This window comes from Nicotiana attenuata, chromosome 11 (genome assembly GCF_001879085.1).
Source record: "Nicotiana attenuata strain UT chromosome 11, NIATTr2, whole genome shotgun sequence".
NCBI classification, from domain to species: domain Eukaryota; kingdom Viridiplantae; phylum Streptophyta; class Magnoliopsida; order Solanales; family Solanaceae; genus Nicotiana; species Nicotiana attenuata.
In genome coordinates this window covers 28069236-28095845 of record NC_031999.1, presented here as the reverse complement: position 1 = coordinate 28095845, position 26610 = coordinate 28069236, and the positions used below count along the sequence as shown (strand labels likewise).

Sequence of the window (26610 nt, the reverse complement as noted above, 5' to 3'; positions counted from 1 at the left end):
TTTATTACTGTTAGGGGAGGAAAATATTAATTAATATATTATATAGGTGGATTGGATCGCTCAGGCTCACCACATAGTGTAGAAATTTCAACCCGTCTTTTATTTACACATTATCTTTAAATTAATCTGTACTCACTTTTATTTAACTTTACCCACAAGAAAAAATGCATCTCCCTCCCCTCGCTTGCGACCTCTGCTTCTAATCGGAGAATAGAACCTTCATCCAAATCACAAACAACTAAATCCTGGTTTGGTAGTAATGGTTTATAATAGATAGTGCTGTCATGGAGATTTTTCCATCTGATTTGCTAAGTATGCAACTGTATAGGGTAAAATACGATATGATATGTGGTCATCTAAATGAAGGACATGTGGAACTCAAGACAGAGATGACCACCACCGAACGCAGAGATTCCACTTATCACCGGAAGGGATAATGTTTATAGAAAGGTGTATTAAATGCTTTATGCCTGGTGGCATTTAATGAGGAATATTCTGCAGCATTAATAACAATGGCCCGTTTCAGGTAATTTGGTATTTATATCCACTGTTACATCATCATTAGTGGCCCTCATAATTGACATTAAAGGAGGGCACGATCATAGGACCTCCTTCCCAAGAAATATCTATAAATAGATAGCTCAGTTATCATTGTAAAGGACACGAATTTTCTGGCTAACTTATACTACATTTTATACAAAGTTTAATATAGTTTTACTTTCTTGCTCTTGATCTCATCATTGTTTTGCCCGGAAAACTTGTTCCCGGATTTGTCAACTATGCTATTTCATCAACATTTTAAGGCTAAGCATTGTATATTTCATCAGTTATTTCTTTATTTCAAGATCAAATTAGTTCACTTGTCTAGAAATCACACATAAATTCAACTGTATTGTTTTACGGGTAAATAGTTTACACGTGGTCATCTAAATGAAGGACGCGTGGAACCCAAGACGGAGATGGCAACTGAACGCAGAGAATCCGCTGGTCACCGGAAGGGATAACGTTCATATAAAGGTGTATTAAATACTCTGCCCCCGTAGCATTTAATGAGGAATATTCTGCAGCATTAAGAGCAACGGCCCGCTATAGGAAATTTGACATCTATGTCCACCGTTACATCTTCATCAATGGCCCTCATAATTGACATTAAAGGAGGGCATGATCCTAGGACCTCTCTTCTCAAGACATAGCTATAAATAGAGAGCTCGGTATCATTATAAAGGACACGAATTTTCCGGCTAACTTTTACTACATTTTATACAAAGCTTAATACAATTTTACTTTCTTGCTCTTGATCTCATCATTGTTGTGCCCGGAAACCTTGTTCCCGGATTTGTCAACTATGCTATTTCATCTACATTTTAAGGCTAAGTATTGTATATTTCATCAGTTATTTCTTTATTTCAAGATTAAATTAGTTCAACTGTCTAGAAATCACGTATAAATTCAACTGTACCGTTTTACGGGTAAATATTTTTGTGCCAACCGTGAGGTAGCCGTCCAATAGCCTTTTCTACTAACGTACTTTGATTGTTTTGTCTTAAAGAATATCATAAGAAATAGCAGATAACACTATTAACACACGCATAACCCTGACAAGCAGTATCCTCGACATGTTCGGGAGACGACTCCCGATGATATTGGAGAGGAATATGTCTTCGATGCGGTAAGGGTCTTACAAGAGCAACATGCGATCATTGTAGGCAATCTCACGCGGCAAGACAATGATATGACGGAGTTGAAGCAGGCGCTGTCAGGGCTTCGAATAACGCAAACAGACGAAATCCAATTCCTCTCGGTGTTCCCACAAACTAAACAACGCAGAGGATCGACATCAACACTCCAAGGAGTGAAGTTGGCTCTGATGGGGCTGGGAGAAGCGGGTCTGGTCTCAATAACGAGATCGCATGGACCGAATCCCGGGCGCGCCACCAGTATTAAAAGGCCCGGACTCGAAGAAGTATACTCAATTGTCATACAAGCCGAGCGCTACACAAGAACTAATCCCGACGCAGTTTAAAATGCCCGAAGTGCCAAAGTATGACGAAACTTCAGGCTCTCAGGAGCATATTACCACCTACACAACAGCGGTAAAAAGAAATGATTAAGCTCCTCATGAAATTGAATTTGTGTTGTTGAAGAAATTTGGATAAACTCTCACAGGGGGAGCTTTGATGTGGTATTCACTGTTACCCGAGCATTCCATAGATTCTTTTGAGATGCTCGCGGATTCTTTCATCAAGGCCCATGCCGAGGCCAGAAAAGTACTAGCCCAAAAGGCTGATATATTCAAAATTGCGCAAGGAGAGTCAGAGTTATTAAGGGAGTTCGTTACCCGATTCTAGAAGGAAAGAATGTTGCTCCCGGTTGTCCCGGATGAATGGGCAGCAAAAGCATTCACCAAAGGATTAAATTCGAGAAGCTCAGACGTTTCTCAGAAATTGAAGGAAAGCCTGCTTGAGTTCCAAGCAACGACTTGGGCAGATGTCCACAACTAGTACAAGTCAAAAATAAGGATCAAAGATGATCAGGTTGGTTTTCCATTATCGACCAGAGGATAGGAGAAGAACACAGAAAAGTCAAAGGATTACTACTACACCAACAGATGAACTCCGAGGGGCAGATTTCTGCCCTACGAGCGGACTGAAGGTCGTAGCATAAGCTTCCGGACAGTAGACAAGTTCACCGTTGACAGAAGGACTGATCGCTATCGGAACAACAGATTGCTGCAAGATAAAGAAACGTCAAGGTCAAGTGATCTTTCTTACCCTAGGTTGTTGGAATACAACTTCAACGTTAGTATAGTGGAATTGATGCCAGCCATGAGAAACATCAAAGAGGCACGGTTTTCGAGACCAATGAGATCTGATCCCGGACAGAGGGATCCCAGCTTACGGTGTGAATACCATGGGACAAATGGCCACCACACCCCACACTTAGACTCTTGCTCGTCCTCGAGCAATGGGACAATCTACTACCCTCCAACTACGTACAAGTATCAATTATAGAGGAGCACTTTAACTTTTAACCACACACTATACCCTTGACTATGATCAATACCGGCACAGAAGCATGAACATACGAAATTTTCACATTCTTCCCGTTTAAGCATGCCCAAGTATAACAATTCAATTCAATCACTCCAATAACCTACTTACAACCACCTGACCTCAAGAGTCAACTTGTAACCACTAAGCCCTCTCAACTCACGCACTTACCCAACAAGAAGGTTTACAACATTACCAATCGTTCATGAGATCATGTGCCCTCACCAACAACCGAAAGAGTGAATATAGACTAGTCCACACATTCAAATATGCTTTTGAACATAATTTAAGGACATCACACAATTGAACCAAATTCACTCACTCTCACAAAGAATTCATATGCATCATGTGATCGTACCATAAGCTTGCCCGTAGTGTAGATCTCCACTAATTTAAGCTAGCCAAATCTAGGATCAATTAGGACTTTTAAGGTTGTAATGTAGGCTAAGGGACGGGTGGGATATATTTAGAAATAGTGACTAACCCTCCTAACCACTTTAATACACTACACTCACAACTTAAACACATATTCTTCTTAACCAATTCACTTACCACAAACCATATACAACATAGCCCTTTTTCAATTAAGCACTTCTGTACTCCCACTAGCACAAATCAACAAGAATTGGAGGTGTGTGTTTTTCTACATTATTTAAACTATCATATTTTTTTCTTTTCTTACAATTTTTCTTTTCCTTTCTCTCTTTTTCTTTTCTTTTCTTCACACACTCCATACATTAAAGTTCATCGGCTAGTGACTTTTGATTTCAACTTTAGTGCACCAACGGGCCCTTCCATGGTTCCACTCAAAAGCTACTCCCCAATCTCTAACCTTACTCCTTTTAGCGACTAAGTGCCTTAGGAGGTAAAGGTTCAATCAATATCATATTAAGAACAAAATAGGGGTATGACTTGTAATATGGGTGCCAAAAGAAAGGTCTATAGGCTCAAAGGGCTAGCAACGGAAAATTTTATCTTTATGTGACAAGCACATCTATGATCAAGCAAGAAAATTCCTACGTCATCTCCTAGATTAGCACAACTTACAATTACGCTTCAATTAACACACGGCGAAAGTTCTAGACTACACAGGGTAGCACAGAAAATCACAAATCCTCACACACACGTTGCACATGACTCAATCAAGACGGTTCTGTTCAACTCTCAAGTCGAGCAAGCACACATAATTGAGAAATTTAAGCAATATTGCACTATGTGGCATACGAGTCAAACAACTGAAAAAAGGCGTCACAAAATAGGCTATTTACTTTACTTAGACTTCACAATTCAAACCAAATACACGGGAAAACAGAATGTATGTCATAGCCTAATGTGCCAGCATCAACCATGTCAATGAATATCTCAGAGCGACTCAGTTTCTTCCTAAACTACTCCTAAAAGAAATAAAGTACCCGGTTCGAGCTACACCCTTGGAAAAGAACCGGTGCCCAAAGAAAAACCAAGGGATACTACCTAACTATCCTAAAAAAAAATCTTTTTGGTGTTTTTAATCGGACTTTATCCCTCAAGAAAATTGTCCAAAAGATCCATCGTCGGGAAAAATCTGAACTTTTTCTAAATTTTTTTTCAATTTTCGTTTTTCTTTTTAATTTTTTTTAATTTTTTTATTTTCTAAACCTAGACTATGTCTACTACGAGTTCTAAAAGAAAAACTAAATTAAAAAATTAGTTTTATACAATTACACTTCAGAAAGTAGTTTCCCCACCCCACACTTATATTATGCATAGTCCTCGATGCATGATCACAGAGAAAGATATTAAAACAAGGGTGAGAAATACTCTCTGAGATCCTCTCGGGCCTAACTCGGACATGATCCTCAATATTAAGGGTCGGGACGACCCCACACTTAAGCTCAAACATGCTCCTCAGCTTCAACTTTGGGTACTCAGACTTCCCCTGCTCTGCAAAATAAAAACAACACAAAACTTGACATAAAAAAGAAATAGTCAATAAATTCAAGATATACAGGTTGGGTTGCCTCCCAACAAGCGCCTTTTATTTATAGTCGTGGCACGACTCTGCTACTCTGCTCAGGCTGGGCGCTTTCTCTTCTTCTTTCTCCCATGAAGTCTAGCCTTTTTGCACGCTCTCGGAAGGTCTCCTCTTCCATCTCTAGCTCTTTTCTCAATCATCTTTACACGCTCAGCTGGAAACACCATCTCTTCTAACTTAGTTGTCCCATCTGGATCACTATAATTCACATACTGACTCTGCTCTATTCCCTTCAATTCGACCACAGTAATCATGCACAAGTCCTCATAGTGCTTAGGGAGCTTAAGTGCCTTGTACACATTAAAAGTGACCTCCTCATCGTCAACTCTCATTTTTAACTTCCCTGCCCTCACATAATTAATTGCTCCACCAGTAGCCAAGAATGGTCGCACCAAAATAATGGGTACTTCCTCATCTGCCTCGTAATCAAGAACAATAAAATCAGCAGGAAGAATAAACTTTCCCACTCGAACTAACACATCCTCAATAATTCCTTCTGGCATGACTAGTGACCTATCTACTAACTGTAAAGTGATTGTAGTGGGTCTAAGCACCCCCAATCCGAGTTGTTTGAACAAAGAGGATGGCATCAAATTTATACTAGCCCCTAAATCACACAGGGCTCTACCAACTTCTTGTTTTCCAAGAGACAAAGGAATTGTGAAACTCCCAGGATCCTTCAACTTAGGAGGAAGTTTACTCTAAACTCTGGCACTGCACTCTTCAGTAAGTGAAACTGTTTCGAACTCTGCATGTCTTCGTTTGTTTGCCACAATATCTCTGGAATACCTTGCATACTTAGGCACTTCCTGCAAAATTTCCACCAAAGGCAAATTCACACTCACTTGGCTCAAAATATCTAGGAATTTCTTGTACTTAGCATCATCTTTTTGCTTCTGCGGTCTTTGTGGAAATGGAGGTGGTGTCCTAGTCTCAATTATTGGCTCGGGTCCTTTATCATCTTTCTCATTCCCCTCAACTGGCTTGGGAACTAATTCTCCTTCAGGATGAGCTGTATTCTTCTTTTTCTTTGGAACTTCTTCTAATGCTCTTCCATTTCTCAAGGTAACCACATTGACTTGAGCTTTAGGATTGGGATCAGTATCACTAGGAAGAACCCCTGCTGGTCTGGTATTTTGGGCTCTAGCAAGTTGGCCCACGTGGTGCTCTAAATTTCTCAGTGCTGCGGCTTGAGCCTGCTGATCAGCCATTATTTTCTGATTGAAAGTTTGTTGATCTGCTATTAATTTCTTCATCATCTCCTCAAGGCTAGCTTGTTGTTCATCCTAAGGTGGTCTGGATTGTTGTTGAGGTGCTTGAGGCCGGTATTGATTCTGATTGCCTTGATTTCCACCCCAGGAGAAGTTTGGGTGATTCCTCCAATTGGAGTTGTAAGTGTCCCCATACTGATTTGTTTGGCCTCGATTTGCATTACCCACAAAATATACAGACTCTGGATTTGTTGGGCATAGATTGCTCATGTGACCCTCTCCACATACTTCACAAAATATTTGAACTTGATGCACTAGCTGGGCTTGTTGATTGTTAATGATCATGGTCATCTGATTGACTTGGTTGGTCAGTGTAGAGACCTGTGCTGACAATGCTGAGACAACATCTAATTCGAGAACCCCTGGTGATTTTTGTACCATGTTCCTACCGATCTCTCCTTGCCAATCCGGATTGCTTTTGGAGAACTTGTTCAATAATGCATAAATTTCATCAAAGCTTTTCTCCAATACTTGACCTCCAGCTGCAGCATCTACTACAATTTTTGTTTGGGGATGGAGCCCTTCTATGAAAGTGTGAACTAACACTTCATTCGTCTGATTGTGATGAGGACAGTCTCTGAGTAGCCCCTTGAACCTTTCCCAAGCTGAGTATAAAGATTCTCCTGCTTTCTGTTTGAAGGCAACTATCTCACTTCTGATCTTTGCAGTTTTGCCTGAAGGGAAGAACCTTGCCAGTAATTTTCTTGCCAAATCATTCCATAATGTAATAGAATTAGCTGGTTCTGCCTTTAGCCATCGCTTAGCTTCGCCCAACGGAGAGAATGGAAAAAGTGTGAGCCTCACATAATCTAGAGTGACCCCGTTAGTGATATAAGTATTACTAATCTCCAAGAAGTTCAGAATATACTGTTGTGGATCCTCGTGTGGAATACCCATAAACTGCCCATTTGCATGAAGTAGCTGGATCATGCTCTGTTTCAGCTCAAAGTGCCCAGTGATTCTGGGCTTCACTATGCTGGAGGTAACATTAGTAATACTTGGCATTGCTACCTCCTGAACAACCATATGTTGCTCCTCTGCCATGTTCACCGAAAATTGAATGAGTGCTTGAATATTGTTTGTTTCCCTTGCTTCCCTCAACCTCCTGTGAAATATTTTCTCAGGTTCGGGGTCAAAGCCGTTGAGTCTGTCCTGGCTTCTGACCCTATGCATTCAATCAAAGTTTCTGAGATTAGAGCAACAATCAAGTAACGTTAAACTAGATGAAATAAACAATTAAAGCAAAAAAAAGAAAGTAGTTTATATTCAAGTCCCCGGCAATGGCGCCAAAAACTTGTTGCTCCCAAACGCACACGCAAGTATACGTGGTCGACAAGTAATATAATGATAAGTTGAGTGTCGAACCCACAGAGACTTGTATAAACTACTCACTAAATCACTAAAATTGTTATTCAATCCAGCTAAAATCAAAGTTCACTAATATGATTATATTATACTACGATTCTAAATAATAACTAAATTATCAAGTAACGAGTTGATTGTTGTGTATTCAGTAGAGACAAGTATTCCAGGGTTATGATATCCTATTGTGTTCTAGTTAACTCTTCCTCTCATACAATTCACTCATGGTTGCTAATTAATCGATAATAGCTCTCATAGCCTTTTCCCGAAGTACTACTCGCCTATTCAAAATAGATTAACGCCTATATTCATATGAAATAAATCTATTAAGAACGCATTAAGATTACGATATTTAATTAAGCACGGTGACTAGGTATATTCATATCCTAACCACAAATCCGCTCCCTCTAAGGGTTAAGATCATGCTCTCTTCAATTCTTCTCTAATCTAAACACGACTTTCCCAAGCATAGAATAGATAGTAAATAGAACCTAACTGCTGGTCAGACAATTAAGCAATTAATCACAGAATTGGAGAAACAACCATATATTGGTGAATTATAATCAAGGTCAAGCTAATATCAAACAACAATATTCATGGCTATATCACAACCCCAGAACAATGGGTGTTTAGCCACTCATGATGTAATCAAACAATTGCATAATTGTTGAATCAGTTGAAAATACTAGAAAAGATGAAGAAAACTGAGAATTCTCCGCTTCCTCACGATCTCGTGTGTGTTTTTACTCCAAAGTGGCATCTCCCCCTCCAAAAATAGGTTTAGTCTTGCTTTTATACGTGTTGGATAGGTCTAGGGCCGAAATAACCTTGTCCCGGGCGAAATTGGAGAAAATTCATGTCACCGGCGCCCTGGCTAGCGCCAGGCGCCCTCCACGGTGCTCCAATATTTTTAGCTACTGTTTTTGGCGCCACAGGTAGGGCTGGGCGCCACCTGTGTGCCCAAATTCGTAAGTTTCCCGGTTTCGTTCGTTTTGGCTCTAATTTTGCACGTTTCGCACCCAATTGCTCCTAAATCATTCCTACACATAAAAACACATAACATAAATCAACACATTTCACATCCTAAATCCACGAAACAAAAGTAAAATATGAGGCGATATACATAGAAATATATATGTTTTAAGCTAAACATCAACGAGGGACCGCTGACACCTACGGGAAGAAGTGGCAACGCTGTTGAAGAATGGTCACCTCAGAGAGTTCTTATGTGACCGAGCGAAGAACAATTATGGTCGAGATAAAGACAACGCGGAACTCTCGAAAGCAGGAGAAAACCCCCACGCCAAATGATCAATATGATCTTTAGAGGGAATGAGATTAATGGGGTCACCTTTTCGGCAGCAAAGAAGATGAAAGTATCAATAACTCATAGTTAAAGGCTCCGAGAAGATGATATCACTTTTATAGAGGAAGAGGTAGACGGATTGCTGCTATCACACAATGATGCACTGGTAATTTCTTTAAATGTATTAGATTTTAAGATTAAACATGTTCTAGTGGATCCAGGAAGTTCAGCTAATATCATACAATGGAGAGTGCTAGAACAAGCTAAACTCACCAGAAGCATTATTCTGGCAACAAAGGTCCTCGTTGGATTCAAGCTCGCGAGCATGACAACCCAGGGAGAGATTTTGTTGCTCACAAACGCTAAAAGAGTAATGAAAACAACTCTCTTCGAAGTTGTAGACTGAGACATGGGGTACAATATTATCCTAGGAAGGCCATAGTTACACGAGATGAAAGTTGTGCCTTCAACGTATCACCAATTGTTGAAATTTCTGACACTCGAGGCGATCAAGCAGATAAGGGGTGATCAACCGGCAATAAGGGAGATGAATGCATTTTTGGTCTCCAGTATAAAAGGAAAGGAGTGCGCGACATAGCAATTACAAGAACCGGCACCTACCACTGAACTAGAGGAAGTTAGCCAGGGGATAGAAGAATCGGAACAGTATCAGGCGCCAAGGTATTTCCAAGTTCCAAAAGAGACGGACGCAACGAAGTCCATGACGGAAGAACTAGAGCAAGTTGCGTTGTTCGAAGAATTCCTAGAAAGGAAATTCCTTTTGGTAACAGGACTGCACTCGAAGCTCAGGTCTGATTTTATTGAATTCCTTAAAATTAATGCCGAGTGTTTTGCATGGTCACACGAGGATATGACAGGTATCCCGACGGAGGTGGTCGTGCACAAATTAAGCTTGGATCTTAACCTAACTCCGGTAAGACAAAAGAGGCGCTCTATTGGTGAAGCCAGGAATAAATTCATCAAAGAAGAGGTAACCTGCTTGCTCAATATCAGATAGGTATAGTATCCGGACTGGCTAGCTAATGTAGTAGTAGTTCCTAAGAATAACAATAAATTTCGCATGTGCATAGACTATAAGGATCTTAATAAGGCGTGCCCGAAAGACTCGTTCCAATTGCCAAATATCGATCAAATGATTGATGCCACGGCCGGGCACGAGTTAATGAGTTTCCTCGATGCTTATTCTTGGTACAATCAAATCAAGATGAACCCAGAAGATCAGGAAAAGACTTCGTTTACAAATTTGGTACATATTGTTACAATGTGATGCCTTTCAAGTTGAAAAATGCCGGAGCCACTTATTAACGGCTCGTGAATAAGATATTCAAAAAGTAAATAGGAAAAACTATGGAAGTATATATAGACGATATGCTCGTTAAGTCGTTGAATATAGGTGACTACCTTAAGAATTTGCAAGAAACATTTGACATCCTGCGGAGGCATAACATGAAACTTAACCCCGAGAAGTGCGCGTTCGGGGTCAGTTCTGGATAAGTTTCTGGGATTCCTTAATCACAAAAGGGAATTGAGGTAAACCCCGACAAAATCAAGGCCATAGAGGATATCCTAGATCAATTGTCAAACGTAAAAGAAGTCTAGAGGCTCACAAGGAGATTAGCAGCTTTGAGCAGGTTCATTTCCCGATCGTCGGAAAATGTCATCGCTTCTTCGCACTTCTCAACAAGAAATATAATTTTGAATGGCCAACGGAATGTCAGCAAGCCCTGAAGGACTTGAAAAAGTACTTGTCAAGTCCTCTGCTTCTCTCGAAGCCAGAAGAAGGTGAAACACAACTAGTCTACCTTGCGGTTTCAGAAGTTGTGGTAAGTGCAGTTTTAGTCCGAGAGGACGAAGGTATGTAATCTCCCATTTATTACGTTAGCAAAATTTTAACGGGAGCAAAAACTCGCTACCCACATTTGGAAAAACTAATCTTAGCTCTTGTAGTAGTCGCTCGGAAGTTGAGGCCCTACTTCCAATGCCACCCGATAGCTGTGGTGACTACTTTCCCTTTGCGGAACATCCTCCATAAACCCAAGCTCTCAGGTAGATTGGCCAAATGGGCCATCGAAATGGGCGAGTTTGACATAGAATACAAACTGAGGACTACAATTAAGTCGCAAGTCTTGGTTGACTTCGTGGCCAATTTCAGTCCGGCACTATTGCCTTTAGCAACCAAGGAGGTAGTAATGGTGTCAGAATCGACATCAGGGGTTTGGACCTTATTTACAGACGGGGCTTCCAACTTAAAAGGGTCCGCGCACATAATAGTCTTAATTATGCCTTCGGGGGAAACCCTAGGGCAAGCCATCAGAACGATCCTTCTAACTAACAATGAAGCAGAGTATGAAGCTTTGATCGTAGGGCTCGAATTGGCCCGGGGACTGCACTCTGAAGTCATAGAAATCTAGTGTGATTCCCAACTGGTAGTAAATCAGATCTACGGGATCTTTGACACCAAAGAGGAACGTATGTAACAATACGTGGTAAAGGTCCAGGATTTGTTGGCATGATTCAGGGAGTGGTCAATTACACATGTCCCAAGGGACGATAACACGGAAGCAGATGCATTGGCAAACTTGGGCTCATCGACAAGAATCAAGGTATCAAAATTAGGAACGGTAGTACAATTGATGAATTCATTCCTGGATATTGATGGTTGTATAAGGTGAATTCGGCTAGTTTGGTCTGGGACTGGAGAAATGAAATAATCGACTATCTCGTGCACGGGAAGTTGCCGGAAGACCCCAAAACATCACGGGCGTTACGCGCCAAAGCTGCACGTTATAGCTTCAAGAAAGGCCAATTGTATAGAAAATCCTTTTTAGGAGCGTCAGAAGCTAATTATGTCTTGAGAGAAGTCCATGAATGGATATGCGGCAATCACTCGGGCACAGATTTTTTAGTGGTGAAATTAGTTCGGGCAGGATATTACTGGCCCTGCTTGGAACAAGACGCCATAGACTTCGTGCGAAAATGTGATAAGTGCCAACGCTACGCACCACTAGTACATCAACCAGTAGAACCCTTACATTCGGTTTTGTCCCCATGGTCGTTCATAAAATGGGGGATGGACATCGTCGGACCGCTCCCACCGGCTCCTGGAAAGGTAAGGTTTCTTTTAATTTTGATTGACTATTTTTCTAAATGGGTGGAAGTATGTCCTTATCAGAAGATCGGAGAACACGAAGTGGTCGACTTCCTGTGAGAAAATATAGTTTGCAGGTTTGGAATACCAACTGAGACAGCATGCGGCAATGGGTCGCAGTTTATCGGTGCAAAAATTAAGAAGTTTCTTGAAGATTTGAAGATAAAGAGGATCACCTCTTTACCTTATCATCCGAGTGCAAACGGTCAAGCAGAGTCAACAAACAAAGTGATTATTCAAAACCTCAAAAAAAAGGTTGGAAGCAACAAAAGGCAATTGTCCGAAGAATTACACGGAGTTCTATGGGCCTACCAAACAACGGTCAATTTGAGCATAGGAGAAAATCCTTTTTCCCTTGTGTACGACATAGAAGCACTAATCTTGGTGGAAGTGGGGAAACCCACCTTGAGATATTTCTAAACAGATGAAGAATCAAACAACGAAGCAATGTTAATCACTTTGGAGCTGCTCGAGGAACGTAGGGACTTGGCGTGTGTAAGAATGGCAGCTTAAAAGCAAATAATGGAGCGATATTATAATCGAAGATCCAATTTCCTTTATTTCTTAGTAGGAGACTTTGTTTTTAGGAAAGTAACCCAAAATACCCAGGAACCCAATGCGGGGAAGCTGGGGCCAACGTGGGAAGGTCCCAACCGAATTTCAGCTATCACTAGAAAAGGTTCATATGAGATGGAGAACCAAAATGGAGACAAATTGCTGATGAACAATATCCGATCCCAAAGTATGTGTTGCACTCTTTTTCCCTTCGTTCAGTTTTTATCCCAATTGAGTTTTTTTGGCAAGGTTCTTAACGAGGTAGCGGTAGAAAGCATACTACGAAGACATCAACAATATGACATTCGATAGCAAGGCAAACAAGCAAGTTTCCACTCATGGATGGTTAGATAGCCTGTAGCTCTATAGAAAATTCCTACTGCGAAGTTAAGTTTGCTATTGAGAAAAGGTTACTCGACCATTCACGAGCACAAACCACTAGAGGGTTTTTAGATAGTCTTTTGCTCGATAGCAGGGATTCCTGAGGGAAAGTAAGGTGTGTTACCTAGTTAAGGATTATCTAGCAATTCGTTGGTGGAATCTTTGAAGGCACAAGACTTCTAGTGTTCCAATTCGCATTCTTTGCATTCGAACATTGAGGAGAGGGCAATGATATGAGATACGGAAACACTGACTGCCACGTCGACCGAGGGAGAAAATCCGAAAACATAAATGTGTCATCGGACCAGGGACTGCACAACCAGCAGCCCCGTAGAAACAAGTTGTACAAGATAGCCACAAGTAATGGTAATTTCTTTTTTGCATAGCAAATGCTTTTGTACTTTTGAAAATAGAAGGAATTAAATGAAATGAAATCCTTTTGTTTTTATCTTGTTTCTTGTCTGAACGATGAACTAACTTTGTTATTTGGAAGTTAAACAAGTACTTCAAATGCTAGTCCCGTAATGTACATGAGACGTCCTCTTCAAGAAGACTGTAAACATAAGACTTGTATGGATATTCAAATGAAAATAAGACTCAAACAATACTTGAGCAAAAAATATGTCTTTATTTACAAAAACGTGCCAAAAATGGCAAAGATACAAGAATGGGAAAAAGAAAAGAAAATCTAAACTGCAGCATCTCCGGAACCAGGAGGAAGAGAAGTGTACGCCCCTCCCCCCCCCCCTCCCCCCCCGGAGAAGTAGGTGGATCCATCGATGGCTCGATATTTCCCCTCGGTTTGGTCTTCAGCATCATCATCCGAATACTCGGAACTGGAACCAGAAGAACCAGAAGCATTAGACTACACCGGGAGTCCATTTTTAGCAGCCAACTCAAGCTCTCGGGCCTTAGCAATTTCGACATCAAAGTCAAGAATGCCTGCTTTGGCCTCTTCTAAGGTTTTTCTCCTCATGCTGTACATGGCGTAAGTTTTTTCAACAATGAGGGAAGCCGCTTCGCATTTGAGTTTTCCTTGAGTTGGGTTACCTCATCAGAGAGGCTTTTCTGGGCAGACCTAACGGATTGGAGGCTAATATCAAGGTCGCGGATAGTTGAACTAAAGAGTCTATTATGCTTGATAGTTTTCTGTACTACTTTTCCAACTTGGCACACTTCGCCTCCATAGCAGCAAGCTCTTCAATTTGGGAGTCCAAAGTTGCTTCTAATTTAATCACTTTTTCAGTAGTGGCAGCCTCGCGCTCGGTTGCAGCAAGAACGACGTCATGGATTTCAGCCCATTTGGCCTTGGCCTCATCAAATATAACCCTTAGTGGGCCAATTTCTTGGATAAGGGTTACCACCTCTTGCTCACTTTGTTGCAAACGAGCCTCCAAAAAAACAACCTCAGTGGCTTTGGTTTCTAGTTCCGAGAGGCCGAGGACAGTCTGGTCCCGTTCCGCCAAAAGCTTATTCCGTTTAGAAGTAAGTTCCTCTTTCTCGCGAATCAACTTCTGAAGGCCCTCGAAAGCAAGAATGTTGGCCTGTAAAGTAAGAGAAGCGAAACTTAAAATATATTCATGCAAAAGTAGAAGCAATTACGAAAAAAGAAAGAAACGTAGTGCTACAGCATTATGCATGGCATTGTTCAACAAGCCTAAACCTTTTCCCAATCTTTCTCTGAAGCCAAAGGCTTCAGATAGTTAGCAAGCTCCACCGGCCGGGAAAGCAGTTTACACCCGGTAAAGACCGAAAGAGTAACATTCCTCCTCCTTTGTGGATCTTCAGAAGGGGTAGCGTAATTTTGCCCTAAATTCCCATGAACTGGGGATTGGGGAGGAGAAACATCTCCTTCGTGATCACATGCGGCCAGTGGAGATGATGTAGAATTTGCTTATGGAAGAGTGGATGGAGCTGGAAATGATGTAGCAATTGCTGGTGGTGGTGAAGATGGAAATGAAGATGATGGAGTTGAAGGATGTGAAGCACTTGCATCAAATGCAATGCTGGTAGGGTGCTCGCCAACCAAAGATGGTAGAGACTCGGTACTCCCCCCTGCAGTACTGGGTATAGCAGTTAGAATCCGATAGCGGGAGTTGGCATTTTCTACAAAATCAAACTCCCCCCCAGAGCACCGAGACATCGTCCTCAGTTGGAGTAGTTAACTTAGCAGACAGAGCATTCTGTTGAGTTGGTGATGAATGTCGCCTTCTGTGTAGAGGAGGGCTAGTGATCACAACTTTCAGATATGACACAAGGGCAGTAGTCTTCACCCTCTTATTCTTTTCCCCGGCCGTAGAGGAACGCCTTCTCTTTGGTTGCTTGTTCTCCGGCCGGGGACTCCGTTATGAAACACCTGTGCCCGAAGCAGGTCTGGAGACACCTGCTCGAGTAAGCGCCTCCTGAAGCATCCTCGTCGCATCAGCCAAACGTCCTCCTCGGGGACAACAATTGAGCCCGCAGGTAAACCTGATTTCCAGAAAAAGCTAGATGAAATTAGTCGAGTTCACCACATGAAATATTGAAACAAGGTAGCTTGAGTTACCATGATTTTTGGCCTTCCACCCGTACTTAAGGGCCAGTTCTTTCCACAAACGAGTTTGGGGCATCGTAACGTCCAAGATCTTCTGAACCCACCTGTCCAGACCTTCCACCGCTGGTGGGGTCCATCGAGTTGCTGAAACATACGAAGGATGAAGAATCAATACGGTCATGGAAGAATATTTAGTGAAAGAAAATATACTAAATAGAGGTCTTACGAGCACGGTTCCAAGCGGTCGGAAAGGATGAAGCCGTTGATGGAATGATATTATTGGTGGCAATTGCAATGAACCGTTCTTTCCACCCACGATCGTTATCGTCATCCATGCTAGTCATATGAGCTAATTTTAGCTCTTCTCTAGTCTCCTGGCACAAGCGTCGAAGGCAGGCGACCATCCTCCACACAAAAAGACTTGCTTGTGCCAAGTATACTTGGTAGCGGAGGCAAAATTCTGCAATCATGGAATCCAGCTCTCCACTTAAAGAAAACGCACCCAAAGTAAAGGGGTACGTGTAAAAATATGTAAAACCCTCCTTGAGAAGGTCACTCGCTCTGATAGATTAGGAGCAATAATATCCAACTCATGGTAGCGGCAATCTTCCTTCACGGTAGGAATACTGGAAGGGCGATAATGTTCATAGAAAAGTGTATTAAATGCTCTACGCCCGGTAGCATTTAATTAGGAATATTCTGCAGCATTAATAACAATGGCCCGTTACAGGAAATTTAGCATTTGTGTCCACCGTTACATCATCATCAGTGACCCTCATAATTGACATTAAAGGAGGGCACGGCCCTATGACCTCCTTCCCAAGACATAGCTATAAATAGAGAGCTCAGTTATCATTGTAAAGGACACGAATTTTCTGGCTAACTTATACTATATTTTATACTAAGCTTAATAAAGTTTTACTTTTTTGCTCTTGATCTCATCATTGCTGTGCCCGGAAACATTGTTCCCGGATTTGTCAACTCTGCTATTTCATCTACATTTTATGGCTAAGTATTGTATATTTCATCAGTTATTTTTTTATTTCAAAATTAAATTAGTTCACTTTTCTAGAAACCACGTATAAGTTCAACTGCACCGTTTTACGGGTAAATCAATAATATAATAATCTATCCGTATGTTTTTCTTTTCCTGTAACTATGGGTTTTGGGAGCCATCCTGCTGGGCGGTGTGTTTGGGATAAATTATGGAACAGCCAGTGTTGAGAAGAGAAATTGGTGCCCATATCAACTGTCGCGCTTTGGGTAATAGAAAAGACTGAAGTTTTGTACCAAGATCAGTGATGATGAATAATTGAATGGTCGCGATACATTTTGATTACCATGCCTTTATGGAAGGAAGCAGATGAATAATAGTGTGTGTTCTTTTGTACTTCCTTTTTTAATTTTTTGCCACAACTTTAATCTAAAACATTTTAACTTTGGGTTTATCGTAGTCACAACTTCAATAAAAATATTCGAAGTTTGGGCTTGTGAAGGCCACACTTCGGTAAAAAGTAGAGAAATTTTCAAAAAGTATTATCTTTTAGTGGTAATTAATTATCTATAGATACCATTTGCTATATTACGGTTTGTAGATACGTTTTCTGTTGTTATAAGATGTATTAAATGTATTTAAGTTACTGTATTCATGAATACAGTAGCAAAAATAGGCGTGAATCAGGAAAGTCCATCTAATCAGTTGTTGTATTCGAGTGTATTCGAGTGTATACATGGCATGAAATATGGGATTACAGCTGGACATATTATTGTATTCGACTGTATTCACGGCGTGAAATAGGGGATTACACTGTTTTTAAACGGAAAGTGAATCAATTAACATAATAGGCTCCTAATATAACTCAACAAACTCAATTATAACACACAAATTTTGTATTTCCAGTTATAAAAAAGATTCTCAACCGAAAAATACCCCAAGAACATAGCAATCTTTAGAGAAATTATATAATACATCTGAATACATAAATTATATTATTTAAAAAAAATATTTGAATACATTCATGGAATATAGCGAGACAGTGAATACAATGAAATACATAGAATACATCGGGATATATTGAAATACAATGAAAAAAAGATAATGAATACAATGAAATACATAGAAAACATTGAGATACATTGAAATACAATGAAAAAAACGACGATGAATACAATAAAATACATGGAAATACAGCGAGATACATTGAAATACATTGAAAAATATTAACAGAAAATTCAAGTTGCTCAGCCCCCAACTCCGTCGTCTTTGTTCAAGAACAACCCTAATATCATCTCGTTGAAGCAGCATCAGTATCCAGTAACTAATCCTTATTCGGAAGTATGTGTCGACCCTTGGTTTCGGAAGCATCGAATTACCTTTCTTTCTTGTACTGAGATGGAGTTTCAACACTTTTTCGTTCTTGCTATTCATCTCCTTCATCTTTTTTCACTTTTGATTATTAGAATGGAGGAAATCAAGCAGACTAGCCACTTCTCGGTTGGCAGCCACTTTTCGATTTCTCAGTTGACAGCTTTTTAGATTTACCTTTCTTTCATTTTTTGAGGGGGTATTAGAAATTGAGGGGAGAGAGAAAAATAATACAAAGCTTATTTTATGGCTTAATGGTAGGAGGTGACCATAAATAGATTGGCTATAAAAAAATCAAAAGGTAGCAATGGAATATAATTTTTTAAAAGGGTATTTATTTAAAATAAATAAGATATCAACCTTTGCTATAGGAGGTAACTAATCCTAAAAAGTATCTAAAATTAGGCCTTGCCAACGACAAAACTTCAGTAAAAAAAATGTCCGAAGTTGGTTTTGGCAAGTGATCACCTCCAATTATGTTTTATAAAAAGGACTAAGTAGTTATTGCAAATGTAATTTTATTTTGGAGCCCGAAGTCCAATTCCACAGAAAACTAAAGTTTAGGCAAAATTGTTCACTATCACTAAGAAGACAAATTTGAATAATTTTCTATATTATAAAGATTTAGACTTTTATGTTTAACTAATAAATTAATAAATATTTAAAAGCAGTAAAATTGTGAACTAAAGACGATGAAATTAGAGATAATATTAAGGTGGCCTAGATGTATGATTTTTTTAATTATCGAAATCCTTCTCGCTACGTTATCTATAATCTCGCTGATTATTCTCTACTGAACGTGAGCACTCAACTTACCATAAATTCTCTCTCGAGCAATTACAACAATTTGATTGATGTATTCTCTCGAGCTACTCTAGCTGACAATTTCTCACAACTTACTATGATCATACCAAAGCTTCATTATCTCTAATTCCGCTTTTAAGCTTGCTATATTGATCTCACATATACCTAGGGAGTGACGTTGTTCAACAACTACCTAAATATACATTCTCTCTCAAGAAACACATAATAAATAGACACAGTTAGTCGATGATCATTCAATCAATTGAAATAAGTACGTAGTTGAACAACCAGAGAAATCTAACGGGTCAATTATATAAAAACGTAACAAAAATTTATCCTACAAAAGGTTCCTTTAAAACCATAAATGAGAAATTTAGTTATACATAATAGTGTGCATATAATACTAATATTCATAACCAATAATAAGAAATAGCAAGAAGAAAGAAAAACTCGCGGTTGAGTCTTGCTCCTTTCTCCTAGTGTATTCATGCCATCAAATATGTTGTGTCCCCTCCAAAGTCATTGTAGGATGTATTTCTATCAATTAGGATTTATATGAGGCAGAATTACTCAATCCAATCTCGAAAAAGAAAGATGAAATCCGCATCTATACTCGCAGACGATCTCCCAACCATTGATTTTTTTGTTCTGCGAAGCGATCCGCGCCTTCACTTCACTTACTGTTTTTGTACCTTAGCTGTCCCCTTTAGCGTTTCTTCCTTCGAGCGATGCACGGACCTGGACGAGCTCCAAATCTTTCCACAACTTCTGTTTTACGTCAAATTATCAAATTTTGATCACATATCATCCACACTTACTCCCATATACAAAAAATATGTAATGAGCATATTTCACTTTAAAACCTTGTAATCTCCCAAAAATCATACAACAAATGAGATAAAAACATACTAAGAATATGCAATTTTGGTCATTTATCACCACCCATCATTTAGAATTTTGTCTGTCCTCGAGCAACTTAAAATTAAGCACATCGGCAGGAACTAAATTTTTAAGCCTACTCAAGCATCACACCAATGATAATAGTTTATACCAACGGTTACAACCCAACATAAGTACTATTCAAACTTTTCCTCAAGTTTTAAATCATGGAAAGACTAATTAAATAATTATGTGGCTTCTTCTAACATCCTAGCCTCAAAAATAAACTCTAATATATTCTCTACTATGAATCGCTTCTTATTCTAACTCAAAATTTAAGGACTTTATCAACCTTTTGCAAATTATGTGCCCTACCAACAAATCAAAGAGAAAAATCAGTCCACACACTCGAATATGAATTCAAGTATAATTTAAGGACTCATAAATCGAAAGAATTTGCTCACTCTCACAAAGAAATCATATGTCACCCAAGTTTATACTATAATATAAATGGACAAATATGATATTTTTGAGAAAATACTCACCCTCCTAAGCGCTTTTAATATACTATACTTTATTTTCTCATACATTCTTAACATAATCAACTCATTGCCTCACCATGAAGCCATAATGTAACAACCCGATTGGTCGTTTTAAGTACTAGCGCTTATTTTCGTATTTTGAGACCTCTCATAGATTTATTTGATATTATAGCATTGTGTTGTGGTCCGTGTTATTTTTCGAAAAGTTTTTATAATTTTTTTAAAGAAAATATGATTTTTGGCTTTACAAATAACTTGAGTTGGTGTTTTGACACGATTTCGTTAGGTTCGTATGATATTTTTGAACTTGTATGCATGTTTGGTTAGGGTCAGAGGTGATCCCAACGCATTTCAACGCATTATGTGAAAGATTGTGAAAATGAGTTTTCAAGTTGAAATCCTTGAGTTTTAACATTTGATTCTTGTTATTTAATGTTATTTTAATGACTTTTGATGATTTGAGGTAGTGACCAAGTTTGTAGGATGTTATTACACTTGTGTGTATATTTGGATTGGATCCCGGGGAGCTCGGGTGAATTTCGGATTGGTTTCAGACATTTTTGGACTTGTTGAACTGTTGGTTTTTCTTTTGTTGTTCAGTGCTTCGTGATCGCGAAGCCTCTATCACGATCGCAAAAGGGAAAATGTGGCTGGGGATGGTTGCACTACGTGAACGCGAGAGGTGGATCGCGAACACGAGGGCCTGAGTGGCATTGCCCTTCGCGAACCTAAAAGGCCTCACGCGAACGCGTAGGCTTGGGGAAGTCTGGGGGATCGCAGGTGGTCTTCATCGCGAACGCGACCCCGGGACCAGACATTGCATCCTTAAAAAAGAAATTCCTTCCTTGCTGCTTCATTTAAAGATGGTCGATAGAAATCTCTCAACTTTGTTTAGCTCTGCTGCTTACGAATATCAAATACGAAATCAATTCTAATTTTATATTGGTTTCGTAGTTTGCTGTAACAATCAAGGAATTGGTTTCCAATCCCCTACCCCCTCTTTCTTTAAATTTTTTTCCTCAACCCAGTGAATAGTTACCATTCAAGCTATTTTGCTGCTATATTTAACTTAGTCGCCATTCTCTGCATTCTGAATCGACCAAAATAAGGATTTCAATAATTAGGTTATACTCCCTTAGGCCACCTTCAACGTGCAGTAACAATTCTGGGCCGTACCTATTCTCTTCAACCTTATAATTAATCCAATAAGGAAATTTCATTCTTATACACTATATGAAATTTTATTACAAAAAATGTCCTTGTTTACAATATTACCCGACCTGGACACGTTTTTCCTACAGAATCTATACAAATCATTTAAAAAGGAATCCTTTCTGCTGTAACATTCCTTTTTTTGGAGCGAGAATTTGGGATAGTAAAGGATTCTACCGAGATTTTTTGCAACGCATTAGTCGCCATTAATTAAGCCTGAAATTATTCCGTTTCTCTCACAATTTCGATACTCTATTTTCCGAATACTCTGTTTTTCACTGTATATTCTGGTTTCACAAGCAAAATCGAATCAATTATCTACAATTGTACTGAATCACGCGCAATAATATCGAAAATAGCTATTATGCTTCACCTAAATGGTAATTGGGATAGCTTTGGGAGATACCGGGATTTTCATATCGACAGGATTGTAATCAACGAAGATGCAACTTATAGCCAATTGATTTCTAAAATCGCAGAGCATCAAATGATCGATACATTAGAAAAAATAATCGAAATCAAATACATTGTCAACGAAAATTGTCCGCCAATGGAAATAAGGAACGATATGGGAGTTCTAGTATACATGGAGACAAAAAAGGAAAACAAGAGCTTAGGAATGTATCCGCTATGCATAACAGCGCGGGATTTCGATTTGGAATGCATTATGTCTATTTCGAACGCAATTGCAGGTTTGATCTGTTATACCAGTGTTGAAATTTGTTTATATCTCTTGTGTTCTACAAATTTTCTATAATATTTCTACAAAACAACTACATAACATGTGTATATCAAAATAAGTATTGAATTTCATTTTTTCTATAATTTTTCTACAATATTTCTAAATAAAAACTACATAACATGTGTATATCAATTATTATGAATATGTAAGTCTTAAATTTCATTGTTCTACAATTATACCACAAAATATCTACAATATATGTCATAACTGTATTTGACTTTAATTGATTGCAGGTTCATCTGGAACACTGAAAGTTGATTGATATGCCAACATCTCCGGCGACAGTGGAATATGAAAGTATAATCATAACAGAAAATACACCAACTGTTATTGAAGTAGGCAAAGTATACAAAGACAAGCAAACAATTGCTAGTGCAATGAAGCACTATTCTGTCATGAACAAGTTTCAATTTAGGGTAAAAAGGTCTAGTGCTAGAAGGTAAGAACAGTTCAATGGTCAAAAATCATGTCTTTGTTTAATTTGTAGTTTATTTGTATTTTTTCGTTCTTCAGTGTTTGTAATATCTTTGTATACAAATTGTAGATAAATTGTAGTTTTTTTGTATATAAATTGTTAAATATAAGATTTTCATGATTAAACAGCCTATTTTTTGTGTATCTATATTTTTTATACCATTGTTTAAATTGTTTTTATTCTATAGCTACTGCCTGGTATGTGTTGGGGAAGATTGTACATGGCACTTCAAGGCCACCAGCATAAATGATTCAGCAATGTTCAAGGTTCGAAAATTCAACAGCTTGCACACATGCTCTTTGATGGATAATACATACATACAACGCAAACTTACTGCCATGGTAGTGGGTAGCATGGTTATACCAAAATATGCTGATCCTAAGACAGTTTACACTCCAAAAGACCTACAAACTGATATGTTGTCTGTACACGGCGTGAACTTAACATACATGCAAGCTTGGAGAGCAAAGGAAAAGGCTTTGGAATTTTTGAGAGGTCATCCTGTTAACTCCTACAGTCGATTGCCTAGTTATTTGTATATTTTGGAGAAGACTTATCCGGGGTCGGTAGTTAAATTGAAGAAGACCGACGATGACTATTTCTTGTATGCATTTGTTGCGATTAGTATGTCAATCAATGGATGGAAATATTGTAGGCCAGTTGTAGTAGTCGATGGGACATTCTTGAAGTCAGCATACAGGGGAATAATGCTAACAGCTAGCACACTGGATGCAGCAGGTAATGTAGATTTATTGTAGATATATTGTAGAAAATTGTTGTTTGTATGTATTTTTCTTTATCTACAATTTTATGATGGAAATTGAATTCCTTTTTGCCATATATGATAGGTAGCATATTACCACTGGCATATGCTGTTGTTGATTCAAAAAATGAGGCATCATGGAAGTGGTTTTTTGAGCAATTCAAACATGCATATGGTGAAAAATCAAATATGTGTGTTGTTTCTGATCGGAATAAGAGTATCTTGAAGGCAACATCTATTGTTTATACCGGCATGCCACATTATTCTTGCATGTGGCATATTTGAACAAAATAAGGTCAAAGTTCAAGAAAGGTCACCTAAAGTTAAGCGAATTGTACTTTGCCACGGCACAATCATACGCGCTTGATGAATTTAATGAAAGAATGTCAAAGATTGAAGAGATCGACACGCGTGTTAAAGCATACTTATACGATATTGGCTATCACAGATGGTCTACGGTGAACAGAACTTGGACTATGACATCAAACATTGCCGAATCATTGAATGCGGTAACAAAAGATGCAAGAGAGCTGCCGATAGTAGAACTATTAGAGTACATGAGGACTCTTCTTGAATGTTGGACTAATGAAAAGTTATTGAAAGCAAAGGTTACATTCACATACCTTGGGTTTAAATTCAACAAAGAGTTGGAGGACAACAGAACATTGTCGCAGAAGCTTAAAGTAAGCTATATCCAATAACATCTGATCAATTATTGCATCAAACTAAAATATTAATAGATATTGTGGATAAATTGTTGAATAATTGTAGTTATTTCGTATATGTTGCTGCTGATTTATTGTGTGTTTGTAATGTAATTGTAGGTGAGGGCTTCAATAGATTACATCCATACAGTGCTAGATGGTGTGAGGCGCTATATTTGTCTTGAAAACAAGAGATGTAGTTGTTGACAATTCCAGCTTGATGAACTTCCTTGTCCACATGCTTTGGCTGCTTTAAGGCACAGGGATGAGTCTTATGAAAAATATTGTTCTCCTTATTACACGAGGGAGAGCCTCTTGCATACTTATGAAATACCAGTAACCCGCTGCCTGATGAAAGCAAATGGAATGTGCCACAACATATAGCTGAAGAAGTTGTAAATCCACCTACCGGGAAAAAACAGCCAGGAAGACCTCAAAAACAAAGATACAAAATATATGATGAAGTAAATGCAAAGAAGTACAAGGTTTCATGTGGCAACTGTGGAATAGAAGGGCATAACAAAAGATCTTGCTAGAATGCTCCCAAGAAGAAATAAAATTTGATATAGTCAACAGATTTTTTGATAAAAAGTGTTGAGGTGTTCAGGAGAATTATAGTTGAGGTGTAATTGTGTTGATAAATTGAGTAAAGACTGTTTCCTATAATGAAATATTTTCAACTCTTAATGTAGTTGGTTTGAATTTGTTTTGTTTAATTACTGAGTGTATGGAGTTCAGACTTTCATAACTTGATTGGATTATGAATGATTTATATCTATAATACACAATTATTTAATTATATATATCACAATTCATTAGTAAACAATGATTCTTACAAGTTATCTACAAAATAACTACATAATCTGGTGATGACAGAATAACTACATAATAATTATGTTCTAAAGGAGTTTTATGCTAAAATTTATGAGATCAAGTACTAATAACTTGCAACCAATCAAGATAAAAACAACAGAATGTTTCCTATTGTTAGCACTAGTATCCTGGATAAAATAACAAAATATAGGGTAAAATAATTGTAGCACAAATCTGCTACAATTAAACTTCAACAAACTTGTTCATAAATAACAATTTGTCTACAACCTTTCTACAAAATCAACTGCAACTAAACAATTTAACTACATTTTTCCTACAGAAAATGGCAACTAATTCTTCTTCTTCCGGACTTGTGTTCTCCCGTTCACAGTTGGTAAAAATAAATAATGAAACAAAGGGTAACAACAAAAAACAAAAGTAGTAGAATAAAATACTAACAATTTTGAACCAAAAAAGGATCTCCATAGTGTTTTCAATACAAAGTAGTAATTTCCTGGACAAAAATAACAAAACTAAAGGTAAAACAATTGTAGCACAAATCTGCTACAAATATGTTTCAACTAACTTGTTCTAAGCTAACAATTTGTCGACAACTTTATTACAAACTCACTACACCTACACATTTTAACTACAATTTTTCTACAGAATAGGGAAACTAATTCTTCTTCTTCTTCTTCCGGACTTCTGTTCTCTCATTTGCAGCTGGTGGACCTTTTCTTCTTCCTAATCTGCCAGTCACTTTACTCTCACTAATTGCACCAATCTCTCGCTTTTTCCTAGCATAATCTCAAAGTAGAGCTCCACAGCGTCTACGATGTTGATCAACATCAGAAAGGTCTTCCTTTGAAATCGATAGCTCTCCAATGCTGACATATTTAGCAAATGCAGTAACGTATACACCACAGTCACTGCAAACAGAAATTAGGGGAAAAGATTTAGTATTCAGCGATTGAATAAAATATGTTAAATAAATAGAAGGAAAAGCAACTTTTTCATATAGTGAACCCTCTTTTTGCTGGGGTATCTCACCGACCAACCACTAATGTCAAGAAGGTCAGTAACACCTTTTTTAATGTATGTCTTTGTGTTCTTGTAGTTGATGTCTGGACGCTTTCCATAGAAGTCGGTGCATGACAAGTATAGGGGAATTATTGTTGCAAATTTTTTGACAATAGATTCAACAATGATGTGATTGTGTGAAGAGACCATAGAATCATAAACATATAGAATCCTTTCGGTAATGTCAAAAATAGCCAACAACCAATGAAATTTTTCCACAATATTTATGGGCATCACAAAATCAACTTGATCCCATGCAACATTTGCAAGTAGCCTATACCCCAATATGTATTCAGCTACGACGTCCTGAGATTTGACAACAGCTAGCTTCTTATCGTCATGAGCATTAATGTATTTTTCATAAATTTGTTCAATTCGAGTCTTGAAAATACAGTCAGTGGTTGTAAAATGTGTTTTGTTCACAAGACCATACTTTCCTCTCTTCTTCAAATAGTATAAAATAACATCAATGTGCTACAAAAAAAAAACAGAGTTCATTATTTGTTAATGCTTCAAACATATTAACTATAATATTTAAACAAAAAAACTACAATATCCTCCAATAATAGAATAACCCAGCTAATCACTTC

General features: G+C 38.5%; 2 protein-coding genes across 2 annotated transcripts; both read left to right on the top strand.

Moving 5' to 3' along the window:
• On the top strand, nucleotides 22449-23708 carry LOC109234782. The gene is made up of 3 exons (XM_019400840.1): nucleotides 22449-22624; nucleotides 22848-23398; nucleotides 23509-23708. The coding sequence occupies exons 1-3, from the start codon at nucleotides 22449-22451 to the stop codon at nucleotides 23706-23708; spliced, it is 927 nt and encodes a 308-aa protein (XP_019256385.1).
• Nucleotides 23807-25746, top strand: LOC109234780. Its single transcript, XM_019400839.1, has 3 exons — nucleotides 23807-24106; nucleotides 24248-24323; nucleotides 25664-25746. The coding sequence occupies exons 1-3, from the start codon at nucleotides 23807-23809 to the stop codon at nucleotides 25744-25746; spliced, it is 459 nt and encodes a 152-aa protein (XP_019256384.1).

Excerpts from the sequence above, each read along its gene's own strand:
- LOC109234782 (XM_019400840.1), top strand. The coding sequence starts at position 22,449 with ATGCCAACATCTCCGGCGACAGTGGAATATGAAAGTATAATCATAACA. Across the intron at positions 22,625-22,847 it reads AAAAGGTCTAGTGCTAGAAG|CTACTGCCTGGTATGTGTTG; the intron begins GTAAGAACAGTT and ends TTTATTCTATAG. Across the intron at positions 23,399-23,508 it reads TAGCACACTGGATGCAGCAG|GTAGCATATTACCACTGGCA; the intron begins GTAATGTAGATT and ends CATATATGATAG.
- LOC109234780 (XM_019400839.1), top strand. The coding sequence starts at position 23,807 with ATGTCAAAGATTGAAGAGATCGACACGCGTGTTAAAGCATACTTATAC. Across the intron at positions 24,107-24,247 it reads CATTGTCGCAGAAGCTTAAA|GTGAGGGCTTCAATAGATTA; the intron begins GTAAGCTATATC and ends ATGTAATTGTAG. Across the intron at positions 24,324-25,663 it reads TTGTCTTGAAAACAAGAGAT|CTGGTGGACCTTTTCTTCTT; the intron begins GTAGTTGTTGAC and ends TCTCATTTGCAG.